Genomic DNA, 12824 nt, shown 5'->3' on the forward strand with positions numbered 1-12824 from the left:
TCTTCTGGGTTGTGAAACGTTGGTTAACATCAACCAGACTACACAGCGCAACAACCCAGAAGACGGAAATCTTCAATATACATACACTTCAGAACTTTCAACACAAGTACAAGAACGTATTTCACATATCAATGTACATAAATTTCAGATTCTACTATACAAGTATGAAAAATAATTTTACAAATTAATATACATAAACCTTAGAATTTTAAATATAAATACAAAACTTGCTTTACATATACGTAGATTATGGATATAAAGCACTACCCGAATCTAGTGAGGACCTGATCAGGGGGCCTGAAATACCATTGTCTGCTTAGTTTAAGAAGTTAATTCTTCTCAAAGACCCAGTGACTCTATGACCTGGGATCTGTAGGGAGGTCTTGCTGAAAAGGAAATTATAAGATCCTGTTGTGTAGGATACTGTACTTCACGGGAGGTATGTGGCTGCTAGTGAATTAAGTGAACGAAGATGCACAAAAGATCAGAAATGATTTTGGTCAAGATTCAATTGGGTGCCCATTTCATTTACATACATGTCTGTGCAAATGCGAAATAGATCTTGGAATGGCTTCTTTGAACCCATCTGTGTATATACTCACAACATATTTCTGGAAACCACCATGCTCAACCTGCAGCACAGTCTTCAAAGCTAATTGAAGTTTGATGATGTTTGGTGTCATGTAGACTCATAGGTAGATGACATTGTTTTAGAAAATATTAAATATTGTCTCCATCTTCAGGTCTGAAGTGGTGATGCCCTCTTTATAAACAAAACATTGGCATCAACCCATGAAATTACATAATGCTAAAACCCAAAAGAACATAATCATCATTAGTGCAATGAAAACCTGAAGTCCTACATACATCAAGCTCCATTGCAACCATGAATTGACAGACCTTAAGCTGGTTCTTTGTCTGCAGGAAGAGTTACAAATTTTGGGATTGGCGATTAGGAGATTTTGGTAGATGAGGAAAACACCAGTTTCATGCAGTGAGAGCTGTTGCTGCATAGGCAGCAGTCAGTGTGCTGGAGAATTTTAATGAAGGAGCACCTAGTCTTGAGTTGCCTCCCACAGATGAAGTCAGAGCCCATCTGTGTACTTCTGCTTGCGTGCTGTATCACACTCAGGAACAAACTAAAGCATAATTCCCAGCCATCAAAAAGACTTTCCAACATCACCTTCGCTTCTGCGCAAACTATCACATCTTCATGCTTGTGACAATGATGATACCTACTTGGAGAACTGTCTTTAGTTTTGGGATCTTAATAGAAAACACTAGGTTCCATCATCTGTGATAAACTTACTGAGAAAGTCCAGATCATTTTCTACTACACTGACATGTTCACTACAGATCATCATATTATTCTTGTTTCAGTATTACAAGCAGGGCTGAACCCACTGTCCAGAACTGTGTGAAGCAACCATGTTTTCACATTGTAAGAAAATATTTCTTGTAGGCTGCAAGATATTTTTATCATCTTTCTTAAAATTCTTTCCAGTTTAGTCATTTATATTGGCAATCTCAGAGATGCCAAATTCATAGATTTTTATGGGGCTCTTTTATACCTGCTGAAATTTCTTATAACCGTGGAGGCTGTATTTAATTTTTATCACTTACTTTGTTTCAAAGGCTGTATTTTGGCCATTTATGTGCTAAATATTTTAGATTTATATTATATATCATTATCAATATTCGTAAGGGGTCATACACAATTTTCAGAATACACACAGATGCATAATAAAACTTTTGTTTCTCCAATTTTGGTTGGTTGCTTTGTCCTCAAACATTCAAGCTATTCATGTTTAGTTGAATATCAAACAATTCTTTTAAATTTTAACATTTAACAATAGCGATATAATTGATCTTGTGTTAATGTATATGCTTTCTTATGTATGGATCGAAAGTTACCTGAGGATTGTGTAATTTGGAGGCCTTGTTGTAGGTATGCCCAATCAAATGATTCTAAAGTAGGAACAGAAAAGTGGTTTTATTGAAGTGTCATGTATGAATCTTGTTTCCTGTTTATTGCATCTGACAAATAATACAAATAAAAAGTATTAAAATTGGGAAACATGCTATAATATCATTCTCATTAATTTAAATGTATTATTTTTCTCCATTATTTTTATTACAATGTTACAAAATCTACATATAATACATTAATTACAGTAAGACAACAACGTTGAAGATGTGTAGGATAATGTTTAAGAACTGTTTTATGTAAACAGCACATTGTTCTTACACAGATATTGGAGTATTATACATATGGCCTTCTAAGTAAGTATTCACATTGGTAGTACAGTGTCCTTAAAAGTAATGCTTTAGTACACTTTATAAAATGTGTTCCTATGGAGCAGAACCACAGTTGGTTACCAATTAGAAGATGTGCATTTCCAGTTGGACATTGCAGCTTTCTGCAAGCCTGATAAACACTTGAAATATTATTAGTAATTTTTCAATAACACCAACTTAACCACATGAAATAAGTCAGTCACTTGGGATGATAGCTGAATGTCATCTGAGGCCAGTGTTCTGTATGCTAGTGTCAGTGATTGGATTCAAGCTCTCTCAGTTTGGCTGCAAGTTGTTCATATGTAAATCTAAATTAAAGAATACAACAGAAGCTAAAAAGCATAAATTCCTATTAATGCTGATTAATTATATTAGTTCTGCACTAAAATGCTGTTACAGAATTAAACTAGACTGCAAAAGAAACCAACATCAGATTATAAGCAGAAGTTACTTTCTAAAAAGTGACTAATTTTTTTAATTTGTTCTCATTCACTGTTTTGTGAGACAGTAATCATATTATGAAACCTTCAGCATTTAGGCAGAAAAAAAACATATTTCCATTTATCTACCCTTTTTTTAGTTTATCATCAGAAACTGTCAGCAGTATTACTCATTATAATTATAGATGAAACACCAACATAAATTGAACAGGACAAAGAGAACACAAATTTACCACACTGTTATGATGACAGCTGTAAAGTTTGAGCCATGCCTAATCATAAACAGTAAGGAAGAAACATAATGTAACATGGAACATTATCTTGTAACTAAGCTTTCACCTCCACCCTAAAAGTGTCTCTACTTGAAATCTGTAATACCTTATATGAAGACATTGTGTTTAAGATACAATTAACATGTCAATATTCACAATAAAGACAAACATTCTGAAACAGGCACAAGTGTTTTCCTCCAAACCAGTTCTTTGTTTGACATCATCAGCCTTTAGTCGATGTCTTCAATATATGCCATGATATATACTGGATGTTTGCTGCACTTAATGTCACACAGCATGATAAAGTCTAATTATACTTCTCTAGTTACTAAAATACAGCCCTTTAAACTAGATTCTGAAAGGAGCAGATTAAACAAATTGTGACTTGCATGTAATTTGGTGCAAAGATGAAGACACTAAAGGTCACCATGGTGCCATCCTTAAAATTCCAACATGGCATTTGTACCTTATTTCCACATTGGAGCAGTATTAATGAAATTTAGTGGAGAATTTTGTAAGATTGTAATATAATAGATATTGGAAAATAAGCACTTTTTATTATAATTCTTTCTATCAAATATAAGGTATAAACATATGATGGCTGCATAAAGTATTAATTTTATGATAAAGTGGTAACATGAAATTTCATATGCTAGGGGATGATGAAAGTGCTTATAAATTATGGTAGTTGAAACTTATTTTACCTAAGAGGCTGAAGCCAGCTTTTACTAGATCAGTTTTGTTCATCCTGGATTCACCTTTTATTATAATGTAATTTTTTGGACACATTATATTGATCTATATATAAGATAAACAAAACAATCAAGCTAGGAAAATTTTCAGCCTGGTTTATAGTTAGATAGCATATGGGACATTATATTGGAAATGTATCATTATAGTGCTCTGTTTGCTGGTTTTGTGTTTATATGTGTTCATGCATGTGTGCTTACATCTCCATAATTATTTTGAAAGGTGCTGATTTTATAGTTTTAAATCTCCGTCTCAGCAATTCCAACATGTCAGTCATGCAGAATATCAAGATAGGGGCTACAGCCGCACCATTAAATGAATATAAGTATGATAATAAATATCTTAAAACAGGTTGGTGGTGCAAACATTAAAAGGTCTAGTGTCTATTAAGTATAAAAACAGGTTCATCCAGCTCCAACATCACTCTTTCGCTAGCATTCAAGTCACTTCCAGATACCACATTCTGCAATGCTGACAAGGGGCATCAGCAATACAGTTCTGTTTGCTGTCCCTGTATATCATATTGTTTCTTTACCCCTCAAAGTATGGAGACCAGACTGGTTTCCCTACTTTTCACTCTATGTGAAACAGCTAAAAATACCCATTTGTGTAATACTTTGGAGATCACTCACCCATTTAAGAATTATTTTTTCCTGGACTTTTATGTCACAAATAACGTATAATTACTACCAACTGTTAAAACAACATTTTTGTCATTGCTCAAATGCCATACTAATAGAAATGATACAACTAAATTCCCTTTTATGGTTGCATCGTACATTGCTTCTTCTTAAACACTGAAATCCACAAACAGGAAACAAAATGAGTGTCATGCTCATTAGTTTCTTCTTGTTCCAACAGCAATGTGAATCCTTACTATAAAATTACTGCTTGTAGTTTGTGTCTCGATGTGCAAGTCTTTGTAATGTATTTACATTAGCAGTTAACATATGTCATATACAACAAAATGCATATGTGTTATATATGACCATTTAGAATACCGCTTGCACCTCCAATTGGATGGTGAATAAAATAATTGAATTTATAAATATTTATGGTATATATAGTTATAGTTTGTGAAATAAGTTGAATAAAAAATCTCTTCAACAGGTGATAGTTACAGTACAAATATAGTTAGTATTCTGTTAAGTAAATATATCTTAAAATTAACTGTCAACTGTAGCACAATGTACAGTATTTCAATTATAAAACATTTTGATACGACCAGATTCTCATAGAAAACTGATGTCTAAAATATATAAGGCTCTTTGATACAGTGATGAATATTTCTTCTCTTGAGATAATAATTGTGACTTGTAAGTCACTTGGACTTACCACTGATCATAAATATGTTTAAAGAATGCTACCAGCAATTCTTAAAAAGTTATTATATGACTGAAGGTTATTTAAGACAGTGCAGATAAATAAAAGCCAAAGTTTGTGCCAGCTACTATCTTCTTTTAATGTTTTGTAGATTTAAAGTTTTATTTAAAGAAAATGAAAACAAAGCATCAAGTAGGAAAAAGGGAAGAAAAAAGGAAATGTGGTACTATGTAATCTTAAACCAGGCATAAACATGTTAATTATAAAACAAAAGAAAATAGAACCTTAAGGAATGAAGCCCTCAAAAAGAGGAAAATTGGATGGTATCTCCTTTCACTTCAATCATTCAATAAGTATATATATTGTGAGGACTGAAACACTGGAGACTCTTACCTCTGTTAGTGGAAAAGCTGTATTATATATGCACATGAGTCCTTTCTGACCTCATATTATTCACCAACCACAATTTTCTTACATTTAAATATAATGTTTACTTCATAATTTACTGTTAATTCACAATATGATATTTTATTGAAATGGGTCCATTTCTTTTTAGGCTGAGGTTACTGTTTTGTTATGGATTAGTCAGGTACTTAAACCCATCCATAAAAAATGAATAAACCAAATAAAGATCATTTCCCTGCACATCAACAATATTCTCCAATCTTCTATTTTGCAAAAATTAAATCCTGTTTCTAATTATGTAACTTCTGAGAACATTTCATATGTAGTAGTGAATTCAAAGTTGCTGTGGCTGTTGAACTTAACATTTTCTTAGGTTATAACGTAATTGAAGGCAATATTTTAAATGTCTATTAGATACATGAATAACAATGATAAAAGTTAAATAAATTAAACATAAAACTAAACATCTCTGACAATATTTATATATACCAAACCATTTTGATACAGATCACTTGAACACTTGGATGTGTAGTGTGTATCAAAATGGTGGTAAATGGTTAATTGGTTCAATTAATTACATGGAAGGAGCATGTTGCAGCTAGCACCTTTCATCTGTTATACACAAGAAAAACTGTATCATGTAACCTCAGTTCTCATTCTTGCTTTACCAATGATTTACTGTAAAGACTGTGCACACTAATCAAAATATGAACCCACATGTGAAGACATATCAGCTTAAATACATTTTTCACTGACCAATGAATATTGCAGTTTAAGTTATGTTACCATTTGTATACATAAAATTCACATACAAAGTTATAAGAAATACATCTTAGTGAATTATGAAATTACACTTTACAGTAAGAATAGTTTACAAATATTTATTGTTGCACATAAAATAGCTCACATATTTTCCAGCAAAATAAATGCCATCCATGAAACTTGTGGTCCCTTATCAGAAAACAGTTTAAGAAAAATTCTCTGTTCATGGTGGTAGAGATCACAGCTGGAAAGAAGGCATACAAACAATGTTAGAGTGAGAGCTGCACATCCAAGAGGGAGGGACTGTACATTCTGATATACATACATATCATTTCTCCTGATGATAGCCTTGTTTTGAAGAAGTTCCAATGAAAGAGCTGCTTTATCTGCGAGGAGCAATCTACAGCAGCACAGGGCTACCCAAACTGTATTGAAATGTTTCTCAAAGCAGTGTAATACTAGTCAACTTCAGGTAACAAAATGAACCCTATGGAGCAGTCCTCCTTGAGAGGCTGATACCTTCCCATCTGATCAAGAAGTTCCTCTTCTTTTATGGATCCAATGATTTATTACCATGTTCGCAAGAGCTTACCATTTAACCCTATCCTGAGTCAGTTGAATGCAGTCTACATCCTAGCATCCTGTTTCTATAATATTCCTTTTAATGTTTCCCTCCCTTCTATGCTAAAGTCTTCCAAGTCATCCCTTTAGGTTGTCTGACAGTTTGTATGCATTTCTCACTTCCCCATGTTTGTTACATGCCTTGCTTATCTTATACACCTTGATTTGATTGCTCTGATAATATTATGTAATCAGATGAAGCACTTTCAAGAATTATTTTGTAGATACATAAGTAATGAAAGAAAGAGTTGCATGGTAACTTTTTTCCTGATAATATGGTTGCTTATCACTCTCCTAGTACCACAGGAAAACTTCATTAATTTGATATCTCTGCTCAATGATTTGATTTCTTTGAAATGTTCAGTAGTGTGCAGTACTTTTTGTAACAAAGCCTGCAAGACATGATAAAATAACCTGAGAGAAACATACCACAATCTGGTCACAAAATCCTGCAGTAGAGATTTTTTCATATATAACACTATTGTTTTGTATGGGAAAAATGAACCTTATGTTCTGAGAATTCTGAAAGCAATAGGATCAATGGTAAGAGTGTATCACAATTCAGCAGTGTCATATGTATGATATTTGACTCACTCACGCTATGGTACACACTGTATGATGTCAACTACTGTAGTACCAAATCTATAGCACTTCTATCATGCGTTGTGAACTGGTGGTTCTTAAACAACCCGTGTTAAAATACTACAGTGTCACCAACAACAGATTTAATTTCTGGACAAAATTACCCAAAGTATAAAATTAGGTCAAGTATATGTGTAGTCATATAAAAATATTAATCATAGTACAAGTCTACAGTTATTAAATTTTAACATAATTCCACATTCATCACAAAATATGTTTTAATATTTAAGCTCTCGTTTATGTCAAGAGCGCTATACATGACATTTATATCGTCAGCAAGGGCATCAGCTTCCATATCTTAATGATTTTCTCTTCTTGAATGATTTAATGTAGGTCAGTGATAACTCAGTATTTCTATGAATATTCTCTTTTTAATACCATGTTCAGTCCCTAATTTATGTTCATCCTTCTGCTGTTGACAGTTTTATTATGATGAAATCTTCGCGGGCAACAAGTCATGTCAGTTGTGGACAAAAGCCCAATGTTTTGGAGACTTTGGGCTTTTGTCCATAACTGACATCACTTTTCTTGTAACTGGATGCTTGTATAGTAATAAATTACAACCATTGACCATGATCCTTCTGTGGAAGAACAGCTAAGCAACACATTATCAGTACAAAATTAAAGAACCTTATTTTAACTGTTACCATGTCAGCTAGGTATGTCATGCCTCCTTAATGATGGCAATGCCGTTCACTCTGTCTGTTCCTGCATTTCATTCTGCATTGTTTCACATTAGATGAGCTGCTTGTTTTTTGCCCCAGTTCCTCCTAGGTAATACCTTCTTATCAGATTCTTTCCAGTTTACCACACATAATTATTCTTTCATTTCATTCATTGTTGAGTAACCTCTGCAGTTGACACACTTGTACAAAATAGCCAACTAATAAATCCCTTCTCGTACAATGTTATACTTTTGAATAAACCAATATTTTAATTTAACAATAAGCCTAATTTATTTTAGGCATGTTTTGTCTTTTATTAGTACTAGTACTGGCATAAACCTTGCCTGTATAAGGTTTGCACAATTTATAATGTAAACATTTTACCTTACCAAGTCATTTCCCTTTTAATCTTCAGTCTTTCTTAGTCCTTTACTGATACATACCTGCATTTGTGTCAAGCCCTCTTTTGAGATGGAATACAGAAGGACAATAGCACATACAGTGTATTTTTTGTCACACCATCGTATTTGTTATGTGTTTTATCAAGTTTTTACACATATTGTTTAATGAAAGATTATTAATGAAGGTGATAGTGAATCTCAGATTGAAACACAAAACTTATTCCAAATTACTGATAAACTATGATTATTTATCACTATGTACTTCTATTTGAAAGAAAGGAATTATGTACCTGCAACTGCTGGATGAAAATATCAAAACATTTACTTTAAAAACTTTAATATACATAGGCAGCTTTAACTTTCTGCAGAAAGTTATGTTTGGAGGGAGATTAAAGAGCTATATTTTACCACTGCAAGGATCACAGCCTACAGGGAATCACAGTTCACTACAAGTTCTGGGGGATGGTTAGAAAATGTAAGACATTATGTTGGCTGATTAGTATTGAAGTTATACAGACAGGCTCAACAGTCAGTTTTCTTTTTTCTGGGTAGAGTTTTTGGAGCTTACTTTCACTAAATCTCCCATGTAACCTACTACAATGTCTGCAAATTTCTCTGTTTATCACTCATTAGGGTCAGTTTCCATGAGATTGAATAAGCATAGTATTGTGAAATGTAGTAACCATCTTACTCAGTCACCGTGTCCTATAAATTTTCCAGGACATTTACTCTCTGTATCGAGCTCAACTGTATAAAGTGTTCTGAGAAATAACTACAAATGTTTACTGTGACTAATGCAATATACATACAACCTATAAATATCTGTATGAAAATATTTTTTATAAACTCCTCTATTTCTGCAGTTTTCAGCCCTTTGCAACTAAACTGATAAAACTGAATGTATTGTGCTGTAATTTATCTGGATGGATCCTTGTTTCCTTTAACAATTTGTGCTGGTCATTTCATTCTTGTTCTTATTCTTTTACAGCACATGTTCTGCTAAATTTGTGTTTTGTGGTGTTCATTAAGTGTGTTATTTTGATATTACTGGGTTCTGTATATTGTCATTGAATATAAAGTGTAAACTTTATGAACTGTCTATAACAACGACTTCCTCATTAACTACTTTCTATCCTGGCAGGATACATTTTATTGCATTTATAACCACCAAAGCCTCCATATGAAGAATTATTTTATAATAGAGTTGACAAATTTAGAATCCCTGAATTACATAAAATGGAAGATTTGTTGTACTTTTGTATTAGTTATTAGTAATGGACAGATTATTGGTTAGAATGTTCAGATGCATTACTGCTTTTGTGTCTTATTTGTAAAGAACTGTTTTATAAGTATGCACTCAAATTGATTTTTAGTGACCATGGATATTATCTTGAGATGAGTTTTAGTTGATGTATCTTAATTGAGGAGAATGCATAATCATATGATTCCTAATGATAATTGCCACTGTGTATGATTTAAAACATTCACAGCCCATCAGTGATATAAAATCCTCTCAATCAGCCGCATCAATGTTGAGTCAAAACCTAAAGTTTCAGGTATTAGCTCTGTGTCCTTCACAGTCAGATGGAGACAGAGCTAATGTAAGAATCATTGGTTTTTAACTTAATATTGAAACAGCTGATTGCCCAAGAGGGTTTTAAAAAATAAATGCCACTGTTTTAATTATTTGTGGTAATCATTTTGAGAATATTTAGCACTTTTGTTTATGTTGCTATTGCAAAAAATTGAGAGTTTGATCATGTCAAAGCAGTTACAAAATGTTGCCTTGTTTATTTAAAATACTGCTGACTGAAGGACCTTATTATGGAGATAAGAGCTGTTAGCATGACTAAGTATGTAACCAATCATGTACTACAGAATGTGCAATTTTAGTTTTTAACCATGGACTTATGGTACTTATCTGCTGTCATAACCTAAAGCTCCATAATTGATATTTGGATAATTCTGATGCAGAAGGCTATACATTTATGAATAGAGAGTATAAAATGTCATGTTTAAACTGTTTCCAGTATAGAAAACATTTCTGAATGTTGGGTGATAACTGATCTGTTTTATTAAACTTTACTTCTTTATAAATACCACAGTGTCTAAGCTACTCTCAACTCAGAAAAGACCCAGGGTTCTCTTACGTTTACCTATACAGAGACTAGCATATGTCAGAACTTCCCTATTGGGAAAGCTATGTCTATATTACATGTCTATAATGATTATCACTTTTCAAAAATGGTATAGTAATATCTGTTATCTTGGACACAGTCATAAGCACATCCAATAAAATAATGTTTCTTTGATCTACATCTGTTTTATGAAAAGTTAAGTAATAAAATGTGTGTTTACAGAAAGAAATTATTAAAATATCTATTATATTTAGGTCCTGGTATAAGAATACATTATGAAAATGTAGTTAGAGTTCATATAGTGAGGACTCATCTTCTGTTTGTAAAGCTCAGAGAATATAGACAAAGGCCTAATTGTTTCTAATTGTTAGGTTCTGAATAACCTAGTTTAGATCAATGCTGTATTGTGTTAATCACATTTTAATAAATATTTATAAATAATGTTGGGTTGGTTTTCTGATATTAACTAACTGCTTCGGCTGTTTTTATATCCATAAAATACAGCAGACATCTGAGTGCATTGTATCTGGGGATGTCCAAACCTAGCTGACATATCCTTCATACTGATTTATAGTACACCAACTGGCTCATCACAACTCATACACATCACGGCCGTTTGGACGGCTAGTACTCGGCCGACAGGAACCTACAGAACGCTTGAGAGTGGCTGTTTTGCACACCTCACGTGCACGCTGGGGACTTGTGTAGGAGTACATGTTATAACCAGGGATGATGTGCACACGTACATCTCCTGTCGGTCTCGTTGCAGGCCCTGAAACTTCTGAAGCTCCTCGGGGACGTCTTGAAAAGGACACTGTTGTCTTGCAACAACAGTAATGGAACAAATTAACATATGCATTTCGGAAGTGACGGTTAGTTAGACAGTACAAAAAATTGTTGATACAGGACTTACTGAGTGCAAACCATGCCAAGTTGTAGAACAGTCTGCTTGGAATGGTATGCACAGATCCTACACTTAATGTAATGCCAAATGGGAGCCAAAATACCACAAACAGCATAAAGCTGTAGAGGTTTGTCTTCATGAGAGCATAGTCCCAACTAAATGACATGGGCGGTTTGAAGCTGGGCCGTGACTTGGCCACTCGGATGCGGAGAGTAATGCGAAGGTAGCAAGCAAATGTAAGGGAAGCAGGCAGGAACACAAAGAAGGCACCCACAATGACATAGTAAGGTAAAACATCTCCTGTGAGTCGACGCCGGATGCAATAACCAGGTCCTACATTGTACACAAATTGTAAGGTGACAGTTAACCCGCTGAGCAGCCAGATTGAGAGAACAGCAACTGTGATTCTTGTGGAAGTGAGCATTGCATAGCAATCCTGTGACAGGCAGAGACGTGCATAATTTTCAGCAGCTGTAGCAGCCAATGTCATGAGTGTAACGAGGCAGCACAAGATAGCCAGGAACCACTGGAAGTTGCATACACCAGGAGTGTCCTTCAAGCCAGCAAGCAGCACTACTGTAGATGCTGGGAACACTAATCCTGTGATGAGCAGATCTGCCAGTGCCACATTTACAATGAATGCATTTCCTGAAATATAAGATTTACAGTTATTGTACAGTGCACATAATTTTGTAGAAAAAATTAATAATTATTATAACTGTTGATATGGTTAATGAAATGAAATGATTTAAATCTGTGTGTGTGTGCGCGCGCGTACGCATATAAAACATACGTTTACGTACAAACACCAGAAATAATAAATGACTATAGTTCCCAAAAATTATGCTTAAGAACTTTTTCAAGAGAATAAATGCGAAACAGAAATAACCTTACGTCAATGTATTGCGATAAAAACTAAATTTAGGCAACAAAGTTCATCCAACGAATCAAACAAATCATATATTTTCATATGTCTCGTTTTGTCTCTCGGTCGTACATTCGTTGTCGTTCTCGAAATATCGTTCTATAACGTCTGATCGAGTTTAAGTGAAGATTGGACCCACCCACCTGTTATTAAATCTCAGTATAGTCCATGCTGTCAGGTCTATTACAGTATTCACCCCTTACATTCCAACGACAGCATTCAAGTATGTACAAACAAAAAACATTGTAATTGCCAGTTACAGTTTGTCTGTTTTCACG

At 33.8% G+C, this 12824-nt stretch overlaps 1 protein-coding gene across 2 annotated transcripts in view; it reads right to left on the reverse strand.

The window, feature by feature from the left end:
• Positions 1-2112: 2112 nt before the first annotated feature.
• LOC110841402 (melatonin receptor type 1A) overlaps positions 2113-12824 on the reverse strand; it is a 29170-nt gene continuing 18458 nt past the window's right edge. For both annotated transcript variants that reach the window (XM_022086917.2, XM_022086918.2), the window contains exon 3: positions 2113-12269. In XM_022086917.2, coding sequence (XP_021942609.1) covers positions 11308-12269 — 962 coding nt within the window. In that variant the 3' untranslated portion in view covers positions 2113-11307. The remainder of the gene's footprint in view (positions 12270-12824) is intronic.

Source organism: Zootermopsis nevadensis, unplaced genomic scaffold (assembly GCF_977971745.1).
Source record: "Zootermopsis nevadensis isolate Lab colony 2312 unplaced genomic scaffold, Znev_1.0 Znev_ptg000020l, whole genome shotgun sequence".
In the NCBI taxonomy this organism is placed as follows: Eukaryota; Metazoa; Arthropoda; class Insecta; order Blattodea; family Termopsidae; genus Zootermopsis; species Zootermopsis nevadensis.